Source organism: Hemiscyllium ocellatum, assembly GCF_020745735.1.
Source record: "Hemiscyllium ocellatum isolate sHemOce1 chromosome 27 unlocalized genomic scaffold, sHemOce1.pat.X.cur. SUPER_27_unloc_3, whole genome shotgun sequence".
NCBI lineage: Eukaryota > Metazoa > Chordata > Chondrichthyes > Orectolobiformes > Hemiscylliidae > Hemiscyllium > Hemiscyllium ocellatum.
This window is the reverse complement of record NW_026867498.1, coordinates 2,037,910-2,061,261: the sequence shown is the minus strand read 5'-3', so window position 1 is coordinate 2,061,261 and position 23,352 is coordinate 2,037,910. Positions and strand designations below refer to the sequence as shown.

The 23,352-nt window shown below is 47.4% G+C and overlaps 1 protein-coding gene across 1 annotated transcript in view; it reads right to left on the bottom strand.

Annotated features, from left to right (window-relative positions):
* Positions 1-22,733, bottom strand: part of LOC132808058 (zinc finger protein 850-like) — a 40,988-nt gene extending 18,255 nt beyond the window's left edge. Inside the window, exons 1-3 of the mRNA XM_060821969.1 lie at positions 22,648-22,733; positions 18,413-19,769; positions 2,599-2,612 (exon numbers count right to left, since the gene is read on the bottom strand). Of these exons, the coding sequence (XP_060677952.1) occupies positions 2,599-2,612; positions 18,413-19,483 (1,085 nt within the window). The 5' untranslated portion in view covers positions 19,484-19,769; positions 22,648-22,733. The remainder of the gene's footprint in view (positions 1-2,598; positions 2,613-18,412; positions 19,770-22,647) is intronic.
* Between the last annotated feature and the right edge of the window lie 619 nt (positions 22,734-23,352).

The window sequence follows — 23,352 nt, the reverse complement described above, 5'->3', positions numbered from 1 at the left end:
TCTCCCTAATGTGGCTGAGTTGACTACCTTAGCAGGTAGGGCATTCCACGCCCTTACCACTCTCTGTGTAAAGAACTTGCCTCTGACATCTGTCTTAAATCCATCACCCCTCAATTTGTAGTTATGCCCTCTCGTACACGCTAACGTCATCATCCTCGGAAAAAGTCTTTCTCTGTCTACCCTATCAAATCCTCTGATCATCTTTTATGTCTCTATCAAATCCCCCCTTAACCACCTTCTTTCCAATGAGAAAAGACCCAAGTCTCTCAGCTCGAAACGTTGACTGTCTTGCTCCTTGGATGCTGCCTGACCTGCTGCGCTTTTCCAGCAACACATTTTCAGCTCATCAATATATAAGCCTCATGGAACAGTGGCATAAGACACAGAACTTATATCAAAAGATCAGTGTCATGCAACTGATAGAATATATTGAACAAACTTAGATAGTCTTCATTTCTTAGAATGGGTGTGGGCTTTGGTTCATTAATATGTAACAATGTTCTTGAGATGACTTAAGGTTTTATAAAAAAAGGCATCTCTGCTCAGACAATGCATTAAAGATGTGAGATTTGAGTCTGTCAGTATTCCAATCTTGAATCAGACCGGTTCTGTTTCCAAAGTCGGAATTTGTAAAATATTACATGGATTGACTGCCTGCAGATTGTGTGCTTTTTGACCAAAATTGAATGTATCTGCAAATATAATTCTGCCAATACAATTTCACCCCAAAGAGTCGTGTGTGTGTGTGTGTGTGCATGAGAGAATGACAGCGTGTGCATGTGAGTTTGTGTGTGAGTGTGCGCAGAAGTGTGTGTGTGCATGCTTGGGAAAGTGAGAGTGTGATGGAGTATGAGGCTGCGAGTGTGAGAGTGTTGAGGGGTGTGTGTTGTCTGTCTGAGAGATCGAGTATGTGTGTGAGAGAGAGGCTTATTAAAAGCAAGGGGTTGCATTTTTGCCAAAACAAGGATTTGTACAGATAATGATCGGGCCATGAGTCATGTTATGGAACAGACAGACATGGGGTGGGGGTGTTCAGGTACATAGTTCTTTGGAGGTTGCATCACTGGTAGACAGGGTGGTTAAGGCGGCGTTTTGCAACATTGCCTTCATTGTTCACACCACTGAGGAGAGGGGTTGGGACATCATGTTGAGGTTGTACAGGATGTTAGTGAGGCCACTTTCAGAGGACTGAGTACAGTTCTGGTGGCCCTGTATTAGGAAGAATACTATTAGTGAGGGTTTAATAAAGATTTACCAGGATGTTGGAAGGACTGGAGGGTTTGAGTTATAAGGAGAGGATGGGACTTTCTTCACTGGAGCTCAGGAGGTTGGGGGTTGACCTCATTGAGATTGATAAAATCATGAGGAGTGGAGGTAAGGTGAATAGCAAATGGCTCTTGTTTAGCGTAGGGGAACTCAAAACTCGGGGAGCATTTTTTTTAATGTGAGGAGAGAGATTTAAAAGGAAGAGGAGGAGCAACATTTTGAAAGAGGGTGAGTTGCATGTGGAATGAACTTGCTGAGGATGTGGTCGATGCAGGTACAGTGACAACATTGAAACAGCATTTGGATGGGTACATGAATAGAAAGGTTCAGAGGGAAATGGGCCAAATGCAGGCAAGTGGGATGTGGGAATATCTGTTTAAATGGAGCGGTGAGCTTTCCCAATGTCGACAGGGCTCCTCGAAACGTGGCAGTGTCCCCCCCTGCAGCTGCAGAGCGAGACAGGAGAGTTTGTTTTTGTGAATGAGCAGTTGTAGCGCGAGGTGGCTGTTGCTTGGTGACGGTGAGGCTCCCCCGGCCCCGCCCATCCCCCCGTGCAGACGTCACGCGGGGGCGAAGGCGGTTGGGAGGAGAAGTCGCTCGAGCGAGGAAGCGGCGGGAGGGCGGCCGTTAGGAAAATGGCGCCGTGCGGCCCGGGGCAGACACCCGGCACTGGCCGCCGCCGCCGCCTTCCTGGCGCAGCTGCTGTGTCACGGCCACACCGGCCGGCTGTACAGCAGCCAGGAGCCGGTGAACATTCTGGAGGCGGATGGGGTTAAGGACCTGCTTGGGAACTGGTCGGGCGCCTGGGTGGTGGAGTACTACTGGTCGTGGGGCGGCCCCTGTGTCAACTATGGGGCCACCTGGAAGGTACTGGGCCCGGGAGGTGAAAGGTGAGGCAGGTTGTGGGGGGGACGGAGGGGAAGGAATGTGGGGCCTGTCCTGTCATAGTCACATTTTACACTCACTTTCCATCTGCTTTTACTGGCGCTTGTGCTGTTTACCCCTCACTGTGTGTTTAATCCTTGTGCTGTTTACCCCTCACTGTGTGTTTAATCCTTGTGCTGTTTACCCCTCACTGTGTGTTTAATCCTTGTGCTGTTTGCCCTTTGCTGTTACTTGTGCAATTGCTGAGGGTAGTGTGTAAATACTAGTGAAGGATACTATGCACCAGCATGTATATGTTCCTCAGTCATTGAAGGGGCAGGACCTGTTGAGAATGGTTAGTAAAGCAGGTTGTGCACTAAGCCTTGTTAACATGGAGATAGTTTGTTCATTGGAAAAGTTGACTTTTTATTATTTAGAGTCATAGAGATGTACAGCACGGAAACATACCCCTTCAGTCCAACCTGACCACGCCAACCAGATATCCTACATTAATCTAGTCCCCATTGCCAGCACTATATCCCTCTAAACCATTCCTATTCATATACCCATTCTGATACCTTTTAAAGGCTGTAATTATACCGGCCTCCACCACTTCCTCTGGCAGCTCATTCCATATCTGCACCACCCTTCTTCATGGAAACATTGCCCTTCAGGTACCTTTTATGTATTTGTGGCCTCACCCTAAACCTATGTCCTCTAGTTGTGAAGGTCACCCCAACATGGAGGAAAAGACTTAAAAACATTGCTTTTGCACTTGTCTGGCTGCTCAATCAAATATCGAGCCACATGGGGGAAAAAAAATCGCTCTGCCCTTTTGGATCTCCGATAGACATTTAGAAACTTCAAATCTGTCAATAACACCATTGTTGCAGAGCATATTGTGTACACTCCTCGGTGTCAACAAGCAGGGCACATGTTTGCCAATGTCACCAGAACATTGGGCGTGTTCCTCATTGTCGGCTGAAAAGGGGCAAAACCGACTTATGATGGACAAATAAGGATCACTGGAGGACCGGAAGGAGACTTGTCCTCTTGCCATTCGGAGCTCCCCTATTAGTCATGAGGTCTGAAGTTCCTGCCCCTCCTCTCTCTCAATGACGGTTGAGCTTCACTCAGACTGCAGCTTCCTTCCTCTGTCCTACATCCGTGTGTACAGCATTCTGTTTTCTCACCACCTTTTCCATTTAAGTTTCATTCTGGGGTTCAATTGTTGACTTAGAGGAACTGAAAGGAATGGGAGTGAATCCAGCGAGGGGACAGACTCTGGAAAAGTTAGTCCAAGCCTTTGTCTCAATTGGCAAAATAGACAGGCAGGAGACTGGAAGAACGCAGCAAGCCAGGCAGTATCAGGAGGTGGAGAAGTAGAGGTATGTGGTGTAACCCTTGTTCAGGATTGGGGGTGGGTATAGGGAGAGTTGTGGAACAAGGGTGTGCTGGGGGCAGGGTGATGAAATGAGGATAGGTGAAGCCAAGTGGAGGGTACAATAGACAATAGGTGCAGGAGTCAGCTCTTCTGCCCTTCGAGCCAGCACCACCACTCATTATGATCATAGCTGATCATCCTCAATCAGTATCCTGTTCCTGCCTTATCCCCATAACCTGGTTGGTGAATGGGAGGATGGAATCTAGTTGGCAGGGAAGAGTGGAAGGGGCTGGGAAGTGAGTTGGGGGATGGGATTGGAGATTATTTGAAACTGGAGAACTCAGTGTCGAGTCCTCCGGGCTGTGGACTGTTCAGACAAGATGAGGTTTTGTTCCTCCAATTTGTCAGAAGGGGAGTGGGAAGGGGCATGGAACGCATTGCCAGCAGAGGAAGGGACAGTAGATTCATTCAAGTGCATCCGAGCAGTAGGTCAGTCGAAGATTTGGGGCACAAGCCCTTCATCAGGAATGATGCATGGATGTTCAGAGGGGCATCAGTGTCCTTCTGTGCCAGTTGTCAGACAGGTGCAGCAGGCAATGAGCAAGGCAAGTGTTAGCAAGAGGAATTAAGTTCAGAAGTGGGAATGTCTTCCAGCAGTTAGGGGGTCATTGAATATATTCAAGGCTGAGTTCACATGATTTTGATGTGGATGCTTGTGGGGGAAGGCAAGAAAATGGTTTTAAGACCAGTATCCAGTTTTAAGACAGTTCCAGAGTCAGACAGCACAGAAACAGACCCTTCAGTCCAACTAGTTAATGCTGACTATGTTCTCAAACTAAACCAGTCCCACCTGCCAATGTTTCGGCCCATATCCCTCCAAACCTTTCCTATTCATGACGTTACTGAACCTGCATTCACCACTTCCTCTAGACATTCAGTCCTCACGTGGTTCCACTCTGTGTAAAAAAAAAATTGTGCCCTTCTTTTTAAAATCTTTTTCTCCTGTCACCGTCAAAATTTGCTCCCTAATCTTGAAACCCCTACCCTAGGGGAAGGACACCCTTCGTTCACCTCATCTCTCCCCTCATGATTTTATAAACGTTGATGAGGTCACATCTCCACTTCCAATGCTCCAGTGAAAAAGTCCCAGCCCATCCACCTAGATGAAGGTAGAATCCTGTCCCTCAGGATTCCCTCCAACAATGTGCCCACCACTGATGTCAGGCACACTGGTCTATAGTTCCCTGGCTTGTCCTTACCACCCTTTTTAAACTGTGGCACCACATGAGCCAACCTCCAGTCTTCTGGCACCTCACCTGACATGCACAGTGTGCTCTATGGAGATGCTGTTTCTGATGGATGTAAAGTGTCCAAATGCCACAATTTCCCCCCCACTCACTTGACATAACCGTGCAGGCTCCTCGCTATTTGATGTTCACGTTACTTAGAGCCCTCATGATTATATCAATCTCAATGAGGTCACCCCTCAACCTTCTATGCTCCAGTGAAGACAGTCTCGGCTTCTCCTTATAACTCAAACCCTCCAGTCCTGGCAACATCCTGGTAAATCTTTACTGAACCCTCTGTAATAGTATTCTTCCTATTACAGGGCCACCAGAAGCTTTCTCAGTACTCTACAAGTGACTTCACCAACATCCTGTACAACTTCAACATGATGTTCCAACTCCTTTATTCAATGGTGTGAACAATTAAGGTAAGTGTGCTGAATGCTTAACATCAATCTACATTTGTCAATATATCATATCAGTTGCATGACACTGTGACCTTTTGCTCTGAACTCTGCGTCTTATGATCCTGCTCCACAGCTACCCAATGAAGGAGCAGTGCTCCGAAAGCTAGTGCTTCCAAATAAAAGTGTTGGACTATAACCCGGTGTTGTGATTTTTAAACCTTGTCCCACCTCCTTTCTCATGAACACAGCCCATACCTTCCGATGCTGCCAGTAAACTGCCAATGAAACGATGCAGTGCCTGCACTCCTGAAAAGTTTATAATTTCTCGTGAAACCAACTACTCATTCACTGCTCCATCTGATACACGACATTGGAAACTTAGTGCAGGAGGCTGCAAGAAATGAGCAGCTTTAAAACAAAAACCGCTTGGAGCTTTCAATGAGAGCCTGAGCCCAGCAGTACGTTCTGGTTACCTTTATTGTGGCCCAACATTGTTACAGCTTCAGATGCCCCCAGCAAAAGGGCAGAGAAAGAGTAGCTGTCTTTCAGACAGCTCAACAACAGGGGGAGGAGCAAGGGGCAGGGCAAGGCCAACAGTAGGCCCCCGCACTACGCCTGCATTGCCCTGCACAGTTTACAAAAATCCCTTCCCCTTCAGAGACTCCCCACAGTGTGGAAGCAGGCCACTTGACCCAAAGACTACACACCGATCCACCAAAGGGTAACCCACCGCGCAATTCCCCTTACCCCTATTGCTCAACATTTAGCCCTGACTAATGCACCTAACCTGCACATCCCTGGGCACTATGGGTATTTTAGTACTGTCAATCCACCTGAACCTGGACAACTCGTATATGCCGACCAGATATCCCAACCCAATCTAGTCCCACCTGCCAGCACGGGGCCCATATCCCCCCAGTTGCCTTTTAAATGTTGCAATTGTACCAGCCTCCACCACTTCCTCTGGCAGCTCATTCCATACACGTACCACCCTCTAAATGAAAAGGTTTCCCCTTAGGTCTCTTTCATATCTTTCCCCTCTCACCCTAAACCTATGACCTCTAGTTCTGGACTCTCCCATCCCATGGAAAAGACTTTGTCTATCTATCCTATCCATGCCCCTCATGATTTTATAAACCTCTAAGGTCACCCCTCAGCCAGGGAAAACGCTCCAGGGAAACAGCCCCAGCCTGTTCTGTCTCTCCCTATAGCTTAAATCCTCCAGTCTTGGCAACATCCTTGTAAATCTTTTTAGATTAGATTAGATTACTTGCAGTGTGGAAACAGGCCCTTCGGCCCAACATGTTCACACCGACCCGCCGACGCGTATACCACCCAGACCCATACTCCGGGGGTTTGCAAGGACTGCCACAAACACTACGTAGGACAAACAGGAAGAAAGTTAGTCACCAGGATACATGAACACCAGCTAGCCACAAAAAGACACGACCCTCTATGCCTCGTAACCCTTCATGTGGATGAAAAAAACCACCACTTCGATTGGGACAACATCTATCCTGGGACAGGCTAAGCAAAGACATGCCAGAGAATTCCGAGAGGCCTGGCACTCCAACCACAACGCCATAAACACACACACAGATCTCGAGACCATCTATCAACCCCTCAGAAAATGAACAGGAAATGACATCACCACAAACCCCAGGAACCTCATCCAGGACAAACATATAAATAGAAAGCAGGAGACAACAGCTTCGCTTCATTTGGAGGTCACCACTGATGATGTTACCTAGCCAGGTAATGAAACGACTGGATATCAAACCTACAGCTCAGCGAGCAAACCTACACCCTAAACCTCAACCTGAGCTACAAACCTTCACAAACCTGTAAACCTTCGCTAAGATTCCTGGGAGTCCCCTATTTCTGGTTTACTTCCTCATGAACAAACATTAAGCACGTGCACCTATTTATTTATGATTTTGTTTCATTTTTCTTGTTTTGATTCCCTGCTATGACTACACCTTGTATTAGGATAGTTGACAGGCTGGGAGATTGTGGCTTGGGTCTTGATTGAATATTTTATCGTTCCAGAAGTTATAAAAGGCGGGGTCAAAGCTTTAGTAGAAATCCAGCAGAGCTGAGAACAGACCGACATCTTAGTCTGTGGGAACAGGGAGATCAACAGAGGATAGAGAAACCAGGTCCTGAAACCAGACCAGCCTGTGATCAGTGCTTTGATTAGCAGCATCCTTCTACATCAGTCAATGCCAGTTGTCAGACAGGTGCAGCAAGGCAAGTGGTATATTCGCAGGCTGAACTGAGATTAGAACTGGGGATGTCTTCCTGCAGTTAGGGAGTCATTGAATTTATTCAAGGCTGAGTTCATCTGATTTTTGAACAATAAAGTGTGGATTTTTATGTTGTGTGCATGAGGGTTTTTTTTTGTGGTTTATGTGTTGGATGCAGGTACAGGAACCACATTTAAAGTGCAAGGCAAGAAAATGGTTTTAAGACCATGACAGATGTTGTCCCAATCGAAGGGTTACGGTCAGACAGCACAGAAACGGACCCTTCAGTCCAACTATTCCATGCTGACTATGTTCTCAAACTAAACTAGTGCCACTTGCCAGTGTTTGGCCCATATACCTCCACACCTTCCCTATTCATGTACTTATCCACATGTCTTTTAAACATTGCATCTGAACATGCATCTACCACTTCCTCTTTACATTCACTCAATACAGGAAATACACTGTTTATAAACAAACTTTTCCCTGATAGTGTCCATTCCATGGATTCATTCTCTTTCCTTTCAGTTGCTGCAAGTCATAAATTGAAGCCCAGAATGAAAGAAATGGAAAAGGAGTTGTGAAGAGAGTACCTTACTCACAGATGGTTGACAGAGTAAGGAGGTTGCAGTCTGGAGCAAACCCGAAATGTCGATTTTCCTGCTCCTCGGACGCTGCCTGACCTGCAGTGCTTTGCCAGCACTACTCTAATCTTGACCCTGATCTCCAGCATCTGCAGTTCTCACTTTCTCCTGTAAGAAATCAGCAGTTTTAAACCAAAAACCTGTTGCAGTTTAAAGCTGTCATTGAGAGTCTGAGCTCAGTGTGAAGTTCAGGTAATCTTTATTGTGACCCTACTTTGTTACAGCTTCAGAATCTCCCAGCAGAAAGGCGTAGAAAAAGGAGCAATTTTTTAAAAAACAGCTCAAGGTCAAAGTGCAACCCCTCACTTTCTTCATTATTGGTCACCACTGAGTTGTCCCTTTGTAATTGGATCCTTGATATAGCCTTAACCTGGAGGAAGTATTGCCTCACTCAGCAATTTCAACCTGTATCCCAGTAAGTTGGATGAGCAGCGTAGAGTCAACCAGACTACTGTGTGTCTGGAGTCATGTGTAGGCTAGACCGGGTAAAGGATGCAGCTGGGACGACTGCTCTAATACCCGCTCAAGTCTTCCCTAAAAAAGAACTGAGTGAATCAAATGGGGGTTTTCTTCCGCCCCCACCCCACCGACAATAGTTTCACCGTTAGATTCTGAACTCCAGATTTCTGACCAAATTCCAATTCCACCATCTGTCGCGGTGGGAATCGAACTCAGGAGCCACTGGAACTGGGTTGTTAGTCCAGTTGGTAAAGGCACTCGGCCGTCTTTCTTTCAATCCCCCTGCAATGCCAAGTGATCCCGCTGGGAGGTCAGCAAGGAGGCGGCCTGGGTAAAGGCCTTCCCGCCTTAAGGGCCTCTCCCCCATGTGGATACATTGGTGGGTCTGGAGGAATCGCTGAAGCCCTTCCCACAGTCAGGGCAGGGGAACGGCCTCTCCCCAGTGTGACTGCGCCAATGGGTCCCCAGGGCAGACGGGAAACAAGCCTTTCCCACAGTCGCCACACTTCCATGGTTTCTCCACAGGGCGGGATTCCTCGGGTTTCTCCATGGCCGAAGCTTCAGCCCCACACAAACGCATGTGGAGCTTCTCTCCACCGTGAATTCCTCTTTCCAAACCGTATAGCTGTTACACGCTCCTCACTCAGTGCACTGCAACGGTAGGGTCTCTCATCCAGTCCCACTGATGCTGAAAACGTACCCAAACAGAAACCAAAAGGCTTTGCTCCTTCTCACAGAATCATAGTTGAAAACTGTTGCTGTCCCAATGGATTGAATCACTGTCAGACATGGACGTCAAAGTAAGGACTGCAGACGCTGGAGAGTCAGAGTCAGAAGGTGCGGCGCTGGAAAAGCACAGCAGGTCAGGCAGCATCCGAGGAGCAGGAGAGTCAATGTTTTGGGTATAAGGCCTTCATCTGTTGATTTTGAAACTTCCATCTTCAGATCCTGAAATGTAAAAAGAGATTACAAAAGTCATCACTGTCAGTGCAGGGTAGAAATTCTGAACAAGGAATTCTGCGGAAAGTTCTTTTTTGTTATTCCACAAAATTGAAAGCACCATCCCACTCTCTCTCCCCCTCTGTTCTCACTCTGATCTAACTCATTCCCCTGAAGGTGCTGATTCAGGATCTTCCAGGGGCAGAAAAGCAAAAACATCAAGACTGACATCTCTCTGAATTTTGGATAACTCCACCTGAAAGTTAATATCTTTCACAACATTGGGATACTGCTGAGAGGTGAGGAGGTCTGATTTTGGGAAGCCAAAAAAGAAACCAACGAGTTTGTACCAATCCCTTCCCTTCAGAGAATCCCCAGAGTGTGAAAGCAGGCCACTCAGCCCCACAAATCCACACCGACCCTCTGAAGGGTAACAGACCCACACCTATTCCCCTACCCCTATTGCTCTACATTTACCCCCTGATTCATGCACCTCAACTGCACATCTCTGGGCACGGTCAATCCATCCTAACCTGGACAAAGTGAAAAATCACACCACCAGGTGAGCGTTCAACAGGTTTATTTGGAAGCACTCGCTTTCAGAGCGCTGATCCTTCAGGTGATTGTGGAGAATAAGATCATAAGACACAACTTATAGAAAAACATTGTAGTGTCCTGCCACCGAAATGATATATTGAACAAACCTGGATTGTCAAGTCTTTCATCTTTTAGACTGGGTTGCAGCTATCATTCACATGTAAATCCCAGACCTTCCTGCAAGGCACCTTATCAAGATAACTCGAGGTTTTATCGCAAAATGTGACATCTCAGTTCAGACAACGCATTAAAGGTGTGAGGTCAGAGTCTGTCTGTGTGTCCCAGTCTTGAGTCAGACTGGTTCTACTTCCAAAGTGGAATTTACAAAATATTACATGGATTGACTGCTTACAGGTTGTGTATTTTTTGAGCAAAATAGAAGTATCATTCTGCAAATACAAATTTACCCCCATGGACTTGTTATGTGCGTCTGTGCATGAGAGAGAGAAAAAGTCCATGTCCGTGCTGTATAGCTCGATGCCAATTTGATAGCAGATGCTTTAGTCCTGTTGACGTAAATATTGTTGTAAATCAGAGCTGCATACGAACAGTTCGATGTAAGACAGAAAGAATTCCTCAAATAGGACACCATACAAATCCTTGGGAGAGCCCTATTTCTGGGGGAGGGGGGGGGTCAAAGCTTCAACAGAAATCCAGCAGAGCTGAGAACAGACTGACATCCACATGCCTTTTAAATGTTGTAATTGTGCCAGTCTCCACCACTTCCTCTGGCAGGTCGTGCCATACATGCACCACCCTCTGTGTGAAAAGGTTGCCCCTCAGACCCCTGTTAAATCATTCTGCTCTCACCTCAAACATATGCCTTCTAGTTTTCTTGGACTCCCCTACTCTGGGGGAAAAGACCTTAGGTTTCCCCCCCCCCCCATCCATGCCTATTACAAAGGTCTATAAGTTTACCCCTCAGCCTCTGATGCTCCATGGAAAATGTCCCTGGCCTATTCAGCCTCTCCCTATAGCCCAAATCTTTTCTGACCCCTTTCAAAGTTTCATAACATCTTTCCGACAGCAGGGAGATGAGAACTGAACGCAGTATTCCAAAATTGGCTGAACCAACATCCTGGACAGCCACAACATGACCTCCCAACTCATCTACTCAATTCTCTGACCAATAAAGGCCATCCTACCAAATGCCTCATTCACTATCCTGTCTACCTGAGACTCTACTTTCAAGGAACTATGGACCCTGCACTCCAAGGTCTCTTTGTTCTGCAACACTCCCCTTAACTGTGTCAGTCCTGCCTGAATTGCTTGACCAAAATGCAACAACTCTCATTTCTCAAAATTTAATTCCATCTACCACACTTTGGCCCATCCGATCAATTCTAATTTATAGCGAACTCACTTTTCTCTCTCATTTTCGAGAAGCTGAAAATCTCCATCCCACACACTCCCTCCATTCTCAGTTTACTGACCCTAATCCCTGCTGTACCTCATCCTGAAGGGTCTGGTTCATGCTGATTCATAGGCCCACACTCGGGAGGGGGTGGGTCTAAATGAAACCTCCATAATCCTGAACAGCCCAGACAGAGTGGACATTGCGAAGATGTTTCCATTGGTAGGACAGACTCAGACCAGAGGCACAGCCTTAGAGTAAAGGGAAGTCCTTTTAGAAAGGAGAAACTTCTTCAGCCAGAGAGCGGTGAATCTGTGGAATCTATTTCCATAGAAGGCTGTGGAGGCCAGGTCACTGGGGATATTTAAAACTGAGACAGATCGGTTCTTGAGTATCAAGGGGATCGAGGGTCACGGGGAGAATGGGGTTGAGAAACCTAGCAGCCACGATTGAATGGGGTGATTAGACCTGATGGACTGAATTTCTGTTCCTCTGACTTAGGGTCTCTTGCTGTCCTGGACACAGAGTGAGAGAGTTGGGAGCAAGACTAGGCCATTCGGTCTTTCGAGTCGGCACCAGCATTGAACAATTCATAACTGGATAGGAATATACCTACAGCTAGGTGGATAGGCTGGGACTTTTTTTCACTGGAACACATGAGGTTGAGAGGTGACCTTAAAAGAGGTTCATAAAATCCTGAGGAGGGTAGATGAGGTGAACCGCAGGTTCACCTAGGATGGGGGTTTCAAGATTAGGGAGCAAATGAGGAAGGTGAGTGGAGAAAGATTTTCAAAAGACTGGAGTAGCGCCTTTTTTTTTTTGAGAGTAGTTTGTGTGTGGAATCAATGTCCAGACACGGTGGTGGATGTAGGTACAGTAACAAGGTTTAAAAGACATTTGGATAAGGACATGAATAGGAAAGGTTCAGAGAGATATGGGCCAAATACACACAGGTGGGACTAGTTTAGTTTGTGAACACAGTCAGCACGGTTTAGTTGGACTGAAGGGTCTGTTTCTGTGTTGTCTGACTCTGGAACTGTTCTAAACTGGTCTTAAAACCATTTTCTTGCTTCCTCCATAAACATCCACTTTATTCTCGTTGAAAAATCAGATTAACTCAGCCTTGTATTTATTCAAATGACCTCCTAACTGCAGGATGACATTCCCATTTCTGAACTCAATTCCTCTTGCTAACACACCACTTGCCTTGCTCATTGCCTGCTGCTCCTGTCTGACAATTGGCACGGAAGGACGCTGATGCCCCTCTGAACATCCACGCATCATTCCTGATGAAGGGCTTGTGCCCGAAACTTTGACTGTCCTACTGCTCGGATACACCTTGAATGAATCTACCGTCCCTACCTCTGCTGGCAATGCGTTCCAGGCACCTATCACCCTCTGAGTAATGTACTTTCTGTGTGCATCTCCAACATGATGTCCCAACTCCTGTACTCAGCATGTGAACAATGAAGGCAAGTGTGCTGAACACCTTCTTCACCCCTGTCTACCAGTGATGTAACTTCCAAGAACAATGAACCTGAACACCTCCAGGTCTCTGTTCTACAACATGTCCCAGGGCCCTACCATTACCTGTTCAAGTCTTGCCCTCCTTTGTTTTAGCAAAATGCAACCCCTCACTTATATCCATACCTCTCTCATACACACACGCGCTCTCTCTCAGACATACACATACACCACCCCCTCAAAACTCTCACCCTCTCGCAGACTCATCCTCCATCACAATCACACTTTATCAAGCCGGCACACATGTAAATACACACTCACAGTGCACAGTCTTATACACAAACTCACACACACACACACACACACACACACACACACACTTCCCTGAAGGGAGTTTCCCTGAAACGTCAATTTTCCTGCTCCTCGGATGTTGCCTGACTTGCTGCAGCACCACACGCTCGATTCTAAACTTATTACCCTCTAGTTCTGGACTGCCCCATCCAAAGGAAAATACCACGTCTATTTACCCTATCCATGCCCCTCATGATGATATAAAAGTGTATAAGGTCACTCCTCAGACTCTGGCAAGCTACTGAAAACAGTCCCAGCCTGTCCTTCTGTCTCTCCTCACCCGGGTCACCAAGACACATACCTGAGGTCGCAAAGTCTGCTCCCTCTCTGGATTCACTCCAGTTGCTACAAGTGAGCCTGCTCCATCATTCATTAAGATCATGGCTGATCTATCCATCGTCTCATCTCCTCCTCCCTGCACTGTCACAAGGAACCCCTTAATTCCCCTACCAGGCTAAATCCCACCCAACTGTGTCTTGAATATACTTAATGAAGCTGCCTCTATTGCTTCCTTGGCCAGAGTATTCCATAGATTTTGATGAAGGGCTTTCCCGAAACATCGATCTTCCTGTGCTCTGGATGCTGCCTGACCTGCTGTGCTTTTCCAGCACCACTCTAATCTAGACTATTCCATAGATTCACGACCCTCTGGGAAAAGCAGTTCCTCATCTCTGTCTGAAAGCTACTCCCTCTAACCTGGAGGCCTAGTGTCACCCACCAGCAGAAATGACCGGACAGGGTAGGACTTCATCCCCACAGTGCAATGACATTGGGAAGATGTTTCCATCGGTAGGAGAGACGAGGACCAGAGGACACAGCTTTAAGAATAAAGGGAAGACCTTTAGGAACAGAGATAAGTGATATCTCCTTTTCTGCTGACAGCGAGGAGCATGGACAATGTATTGGTGACATGAGCGAGCAGGTGCACTGTTGTTCACACCGAGGAGCAGTCACAATGTGCTCTGTGGTGATGCTGATGTTATTGACAGATGTTAAGTGTTCAAATGCCAAGAGGAGAAATAAAGGGTAGAACCACAGTTCCTTTTCCCCATGTGGCTCAATATTTTGTAGCTTTTGCTTCTTGTCTGGCTGCACAACCTTTTTTTAAATGTCTTTTCCCCAGAGTGGGGGTGAGGTTCATAACTATAGGGCATAGGTTTAGGGTGAGAACAGAAAGATATTAAAGGTACCCATGGGGCAACTTTTCCATGCAGAGGATGGTGCATGTATGGAATGAGCTGCCAGAGGAAGTAGTGGAGGCTGGTATAATTACAGCATTTAAAAGGCATCTGGATGAGTATATGAATAGGAAGGGTTTAGAGGGATATGAACCAAGTGCTGACAAATGGGACTAGATTAATTTAGGATATCTGGTTGGCATGGGCAGGTTGGAGCAAATGGGTGTGTTCATGTGCTGTACATCTTTATGACTTGAAATAATAAAAAAGTATATTTTTCCAAATACCAAACTATCTCCATGTTAACAAGGCTTAGTTCACCACATACTTTACTAACCATTCTCAACAGGTCCTGCCCCTTGAATGACTGAGGAACATATACATGCTGGTGCATAGTATCCTTCACTAGTATTTACACACTACCCTCAGCAATTGCACAAGTAACAGCAAAGGGCAAACAGCACAAGGATTAAACACACAGTGAGGGGCAAACAGCACAAGGATTAAACACACAGTGAGGGGCAAACAGCACAAGGATTAAACACACAGTGAGGGGCAAACAGCACAAGGATTAAACACACAGTGAGGGGTAAACAGCACAAGCGCCAGTAAAAGCAGATGGAAAGTGAGTGTAAAATGTCACTATGACAGGACAGGCCCCACTGTTTCCTCTCTTTTCCCCCCCCATTCCACATGCAAATCACCCTCTTTCAAAATGTTGCCCCTCCGGTTCCTTTTAAATCTCTCTCCTCACATTAAAAAAAAATGCTCCCCGAGTTTTGAGTTCCCCTACGCTAAACAAGAGCCATTTTCTATTCACCTTACCTCCACTCCTCATGATTTTATCAATCTCAATGAGGTCACCCACCCGCCCCAACCTCCTGCACTCCAGTGAATAAAGTCCCAGCCTCTCCTTATAACTCAAACCCTCCAGTCCTTATACATCCTGGTAAATCTTTACTGAACCCTCTCTAATAGTATTCTTCCTATTACAGGGCCACCAGAACTGTACTCAGTACTCTGAAAGTGGCCTCGCCAACATCCTGTACAACCTCAACATGATGTCTCAACCCCTCTCCTCAATGGTGTGAACAATGAAGGCAATGTTGCGAAATGCCTTCTTAATCACCTTGTCTACCAATGATGTAACTTCCACAGAACTCAGTACCTGAACACCACCACCCCCCACCTCCCCTATGTCTGTCTGTTCTATAAGTGACTCATGGCCCATTATCTGCACAACCCTCTGCGTTTATTAAGCCTCTCCCTCACACCTCTCAGACAGACACACACTCCTCAACACTCTCTCACACTCGCAGCCTCATACTCCATCTCTCTCACACACTTTCCCAAGCATGCACACACACTCGCATGCACACACATACACACTCACATGCACATACTCTCCCATGCACATACACACACTACTCTTTGGGGTGAAATTGTATTGGCAGAATTATATTTGCAGATACATTCAATTTTGTTCAAAAAGCACACAATCTGCAGGCAGTCAATCCATGTAATATTTTACAAATTCCGACTTTGGAAACAGAACCAGTCTAATTCAAGATTGGAATACTGACAGACTCAAATCTCACACCTTTAATGCATTGTCTGAGCGGAGATGCCTTTTTTTTAATAAAACCTTAAGTCATCTCAAGAACATTGTTACATATTAATGAACCAAAGCCTGCACCCATTCTAAGAGATGAAGACTATCCAAGTTTGTTCAATATATTCTGTCAGTTGCATGACACTGATCTTTTGATATAAGTTCTGTGTCTTATGACGCTGTTCCATGAGGCTTTATATATTGATGAGCTGAAAATGTGTTGCTGGAAAAGCGCAGCAGGTCAGGCAGCATCCAAGGGGCAGGAGAGTCGACATTTCGAGCTGAGAGACTTGGGTCTTTTCTCATTGGAAAGAAGGCGGTTAAGGGGGGATTTGATAGAGACATAAAAGATGATCAGAGGATTTGATAGGGTAGACAGAGAAAGACTTTTTCCTCGGATGATGACGTTAGCTTGTACGAGGGGGCATAACTACAAATTGAGGGGTGATGGATTTAAGACAGATGTCAGAGGCAAGGACTTTACACAGAGAGTGGTAAGGGCGTGGAATGCCCTACCTGCTAAGGTAGTCAACTCAGCCACATTAGGGAGATTTAAACAATCCTTAGATCAGTGCATGGATGATTTTGGGATAGTGTAGGGGAACGAGTTGAGAATAGTTCGCAGGTTGGCGCAACATCGAGGGCCGAAGGGCCTGTTCTGCATTGGATTGTTCTATGTTCTAAACTTAGTGCAGGAGGCTGAAAGAAATGAGCAGCTTTAAAACAAAAACCTCTTGGAGCTCAAAGCTTTCAATGAGAGTCTGAGCCCGGTGGTAAGTTCAGGTAATCTTTATTGCAACCCAACTTTGTTACAGCTTCAGATCCCCCCAGCAAAGAGGCAGAGAAAAAGTAGTTGCTTTTTGAACAGCTCAAGGTGAAAGTGCACACACCACACCTCCCCTGTTCCCCCCACCTCACTGTCTTTACTATTGTTATAGGTGACTTCTGTCTAGATATTCTAAATCTCCGGAGAATAGTCCCTGACACTCGGCTAACTACTCTACACTAGGGCTATGGTTCAGATCAACCGGGTTCTGCCTCCACACTCTGCTGACCGCGGACTGTCCTTTAACCCTTGACTTCCGTGTGGCGGACGAACCGCTCCCACACCCAGTCTAAGGGAGACTGTCTACAAGGTCCCGTCCTAGGAGGCGAACTCCAAGCTGTCAGCACCAGCCCTTATCCCCACCAGCTACCGCTATCCCGTGGCAAATCGAAATGCTGCGAGACACACAGATGAAGCAACGAATGTTTATTCAAACTTGCAAGTTTGGGCGCCTTCCAAAAGAAAAAGGGAAGGACCGCGCCGAAAGGTTCACAGCAGTAATATTTATACATTATTTTTACATCTGAAAAGGATAGTAACAATTCCATTGGTTAAAACATTTCACGGTTCTCTCTGCCAATTCTTTGATTATCTGTATGTTCTTAAACATTATATTGTTTTTAACAATTCTGCTGGCTAAAGCATTCCTTGGTTATCTGTATGTTTCTAATATTCTAAAGGGCTTCTATTGTATCTTGCCCAAGGTTACCTAGCTTCATAGCAGCCTAGTTTTAATTAATAACTTATGTCAGTTTTATCCAAGGTTACAATCCGCCATGTTTTTGACATAACAGTTCCTTCATGTTCCCAAGCAGGCCTGCTTGCATTCAGTCTCACAGTTAGCTCTTACTCATTAACCCTTAGTTAAACTGCAGAAATTACCTTACCCATACCAAGAGAGAATGTGTGTGAGAGAGAGAGAGTGTGTGTGTGTGTGAGAGAGAAAGAAAGAGAGAGAGAGAGAAAGAGAGAGAGAGAGTGTGTGTGTGCAAGAGAGAGAGCGTGTGAGAGAGAGAGGGAGTGTGTGAAACTGCAGAAATTACATCACCCATATCAATATTGGTCAGCACCAAGCTGTCCCTTTGAAATTGGATCCTTGGTACAGCCGTAACCCAGAGGAAGTATTGCCTCACTCAGCAATTTCAACCCATACCCTGTCTCCAAGTAAGTTTCTTCCCACTCCTTTGCCAGGAAGGGGCAGTGTAGAGTCAAACAGACTGCTGTGGGTCTGGAGTCACGTGTAGGCAAGACCGGGTAAAGGATGCAGCTGGAATGAGTTGAGTGTATCCTTTCCCACAATGGCAGTTCCCTTCCCTAACAAGGGAGAGAGGGAATCAGATGGGGGCTTTCTCCCCCTACCACCCCCTCCCTGAAATGGTCTCATCGTTAGATTCCGAATTCCACATTTCTGACCGAATACCAATTCTGCCATCTGTCGTGGTGGGATTCGAACCTGGGAGTCCCCGGAACCGGGTTGATATTCCAATCGATAATGGGACTCGGCCGTCACTCCTTCAATCCCCCTGCGATAGCACATGAACTCGCTGGTGTCTCCGCAGGTGGGAGGAGCGGGTGAAGCCCTTCCCGCACTGAGAGCAAATGAACGGCCTCTCCCTGGTGTGGATCTGCTGGTGCCTCAGCAGGGAGGAAGATGTGCTGAAGGCCTTCCCGCACTCGGGGCAGCTGAAGGGCCTCTCCCCCGTGTGGATCCGCTGGTGGGTCAGCAGGGCGGAGGAGCAGATGAAGCCCTTCCCGCACTGAGAGCAGATGTACGGCCTCTCCCCGGTGTGGACCCGCTGGTGGGTCAGCAGGGTGGAGGAGCAGATGAAGCCCTTCCCGCACTGAGAGCAGATGTACGGCCTCTCCCCGGTGTGGACCCGCTGGTGGGTCAGCAGGGTGGAGGAGCAGATGAAGCCCTTCCCGCACTGAGAGCAGGTGAATGGCCTCTCCCGGGTGTGGACATGCTGGTGGATCAGCAGGGCGGAGGAATTGCTGAAGGCCTTCCTGCACTCGGGGCAGCTGAAGGGCCTCTCCCCGGTGTGGATCCGCTGGTGGCTCCGCAAGTTGGAGGACCAGGTGAAGCCCTTCCCGCACTGAGAGCAGGTGAACGGCCTCTCCCCGGTGTGGACACGCTGGTGCCTCATCAGGGTGGAGGACTGGGTAAAGGCCTTCCCGCACTCGGGGCAGCTGAAGGGCCTCTCCCCAGTGTGGACACGCCGGTGGGTCCGCAGGGTGGAGGAATCGCTGAAGGCCTTCCCACACTCAGGGCAGCTGAAGGGCCTTTCACCCGTGTGGACCCGCTGGTGGGCCAGCAGGTGGCAGAAATGTCTGAAGGCCTTCCCACAGTCGGTGCAGGGGAATGGCCTCTCCCCGGTGTGACTGCGCCGATGAGTCTCCAGGGCAGACAGGACACGGAAGCCTTTCCCACAGTCCCCACACTTCCACGGTTTCTCCACAGGGCGGGATTCCTCGGGTTTGTCCATGGCCAAAGCTTCAGCTGCACACAAACACGTGTAGAGCCCCTCCCTGCCGTGAAATCCCCTTCCCAGGCCGTATAACTGTTTCAGGCTCCTCACACAGTGCGCTGCAACAGTGGGGTCTCTCATCCAGTCCCACTGACGCTGAAAACATACTCAGACAGGAACCAAAAAGCTTCGATTCCTCTCTCAGAAATCACGGACGAAAATCTTTCCTGGCCCCAGTGGATTGAGTGACTGTCAGACATTGACATCAAGGTGAGGACCGGAGATGCTGGAGAGTCAGTCGAAAAATGTGGCACTGGAAAATCACAGGGGAGTCAGGCAGCATCCGAGGAGCAGGAGGGTCAATGTTTCGGTTATAAGCCCTTCGTCTCTTGATTTTAAAACTTCCCTCTTCATATCTTCAAAAATCCTGTCAGAATAGATTACAAAAGTCATCACTGCCAGTGCAGGGTAGAAATTCTGAACAAGGAATTCTACTTTTTGCAAAACATTCTTTTCTTTTGTTTTTCCACATAATTGAAAGCACCATCCCACTCTCCCTCCCCCTCTGTTCTCACTCTGATCTAACTAATTCCCCTGAAGGTGCTGATTCAGGATCTTACAGGGACAGAAAAAGCAAAAACATCAAGACTGATATCTCTCTGAATTTTGAATATCTCCACCTGAAAGCTAATATCTTTCCCAACACTGGGATACTGCTGAGAGTGAGCAGGTCTGATTTTGGGAAGCAAAAAAAAGTGTGTCAATTCAGGGTGAACCTGCAATGCAGCTTCTTGAGGAACAACCAGACACAAGATGGTTAATGTCCCCAGGAAGGTGGGAGCAAAATTAGACGTCAAGGCATTAACGCCGACATTAGAGAGAAAGTGAACCTACTGACGTGGCAAAAGTTAGTGGAAAGCCAGAGTCATAGAGATGTACAGCACAGAAACAGACACTTCTGTCCAACACGCCTGTACTGACCAGATATCCTAAATCAATCTAGTCCCATTTTCTGGCATGTGGTCCATAGCTGGGGTCATCCCCACCCCCTGTCCTGAGACCTTGAGCCTCCAAGCTGACCCTCAAAGGTTTGGTTTGTCCTCGATTCTTTCCCAGTTGTCTTTTGTAGGTTTTGAAAACTTTCCCAATCCTCTGAGTATAGGATTTGGGAAGTTATGTTGCGGCTGTACAGGACATTGGTTAGGCCACATTTGGAATATTGTGTGCAATTCTGGTTTCCTTAGTATCGGTAAGATGTTGTGAAACTTCAAAGTGTTCAGAAAAAATTTACAAGGATGTTGCCAGGGTTGGAGGATGTGATCGATAGGGAGGCGAGGGCTGTTTCCCCTCAGCGTTGGAGGCTAAGGAGTAATCTATAAAATCATGAAGGGCATGGATAGGATAAATAGACAAAGCCTTATCCAGGGGAGGGGGTCAGGGGGAAAAGAGTCCAGAACTAGAGGGCATATGTTTAGGGTGAGGGGAAAAGACACAAATGAGATCTGAGGTGAAACGTTTTCACACAGAGAGTATTACGTGTATGGAATGAGCTGCCAGAGGAAATGGTGGAGGCCAGTACAATTGCAACATTTAAAAGACATCTGGACAGGTGTATGAATAGGAAGGGTTTGAAGGGATATGGGCCAAATGCTGGCAGTTGGGATTAGATTGGGGTGGGATATCTGGTTGGCATGAACAGGTTGAACCGAAGGGTCTGTTTCTAAGCTGTACATCTCCATGACAAGTTGGACCACTTCCCGCTCCTCCACCCTTGAGTCCCAGTTTCCTCATTTTCCCTCCCCCCACCGTGTCTCAGCACCACCTTCCCAACCTGCAATCTTCTTCCTGACCTCTCCACCCCGACCCCCGCCGCCACTCCAGCCTATCAGCTTCACCTTAACATCCTTCCACCTATCGCATTTCCAACACCCCTCCCCCAAGTCCCTCTTCCCTTCCTTTTATCTTAGCCTGCTTGGCACACTTTCCTCATTCCTGAAGAAGGGCTCATGCCCGAAACGTGGATTCTCCTGCTCCTTGGATGCTGTCTGACATGCTGCGCTTTACCAGGAACACATTTTCGGCTCTGATCTCCAGCATCTGCAGTCCTCACTTTCTCCTCTTGCTAATATACCACTTGCCTTGCTGATTGCTTGCTACACCTGTCTGACAAATGACAGTGACTGGTGTAGAAGGATGCTGAGGCCTCTATGTCCATCCACACATCATTCCTGATAAAGGGCTCATGTCCAAAACGTCAACTCTCCTGCTCCTCGGATGCTGCCTAACCTCCCGTGCTCTTCCAGTACCACAATGTTTGACCCTGATCTACATCTACATTTAAACAATGCACTTCCTTTCTGCGTTTGTTTTCCACAGCCAAGGCTATAACTTCATATTGTGGTACTGCATTTGCCATGTGTTTACCAATTGTGGTCTTCTCTGTATCGGAGAGCGAGTGCAAACTTGGGGAACGATTCGTCGCGCATCGCAGCTGTGCCCGCAGAGGGCGACCACACCTCGCAGTAACTACCCATTCCAATTTCCTTCCCACCCCCTTTCTGACATGACCATCTTTGGCCTCCTCCATTGCCACAACGAATCTAACCGCAAATTGGAGGGACAACACCTCATCTTCCGGGCAGCCTGCAGCCCGAAGGACTCAACGTTGAGTTTTCCAATATCAAAAAACCTCCCTCTCCATTCCCTGACTCCATTCCCATCCCCGCCCTCCTCCCTGCCACCAACAAGATTCATTCCTCCGATTGATCAACCAGGTCGTACCCTCTAACTGTCTTGACCTATCCCCACTTCACCCCCACCCCCTTTTCTCTGCAGCTTCTGCACCCAGCCCCAGCCCTGAAGAAGGGTTACAACCGATTCGTCGACTTCTCCACCATCTGATGCCTCCTGCCTAACTATTTTGCCAATTGAGATACAGACCTGGATCAACGTTTCCGGAGTCTGTCCCTGCCGAATTCACTCTTTCCTTTCAGTTGCTGCAAGTCAACAATTGCTGCAAATGTGTTGCTGGTCAAAGCACAGCAGGCCAGGCAGCATCTCAGGAACAGAGAATTCGACGTTTCGAGCATAAGCCCTTCATTATTCCTGATGAAGGGCTTATGCTCGAAACGTCGAATTCTCTGTTCCTGAGATGCTGCCTGGCCTGCTGTGCTTTGACCAGCAACACATTTGCAGCTGTGATCTCCAGCATCTGCAGACCTCATTTTTTACTCGCAAGTCAACAATTGAACTACAGAATGAAAAAAAATGGAAAAGGGGGCGAGATAAGAGAGTGCCGTACTCACAGATCTGGGACAGAGGAAGGAATGTGCAGTCTGGGTAAAGCTCTATCTTTATTGAGAGAGAGAGGATCAGGAGCTGCAGCTTGAGAAGTTCATGGTGCAACTTCCGCATTCAATGCGGTGACTCTGATTGGCAGGAGGACCAGACTCCTTCCAGTCCTCCAACGTTGCCTATTGGTCAATCAAAAGAAGCATGCGCACTGCGTTGCTGACACTGGCAAACATGCGCAGTATGCTCTCTGGGGATGTTGGTGCTCCTGACAGATTTTAAGTGTCCAAATGCCAACGGGGTGAAAAGATAGAGCCACATTTTTTTTTCCCTGCGGCTCGATATTTTATTCCTTTTGCATTTTGTCTGGCTGCTCAACTTTTGTATGTCTTTTCCCCTTGTTGTGGGAGCAAGACGCTGAGATCAGAACTGGAGGTCATAGGTTTAGGCTGAGAGGGGAAAGATTTCTGAGGGTCCGAAGGGGCAATCCTTTCGCACAGAGGGTGGTATGTGTATGGAATGAGCTGCCAGAGGAAGTGGTGGAGGCTGGTACAATTACAGTATTTAAAATGCATCTGGATGCGGATATGGATAGGAAAGATTCAGAGGGGTAAGGGGCGACATGCTGCCAAATGGGTCACTAGATTAACTTAGGACATCTGGTCAGCGTGGACCGAAGGGTTTGTTTCTGTGCTCTACAACTCTGAGTCTATTTTTAG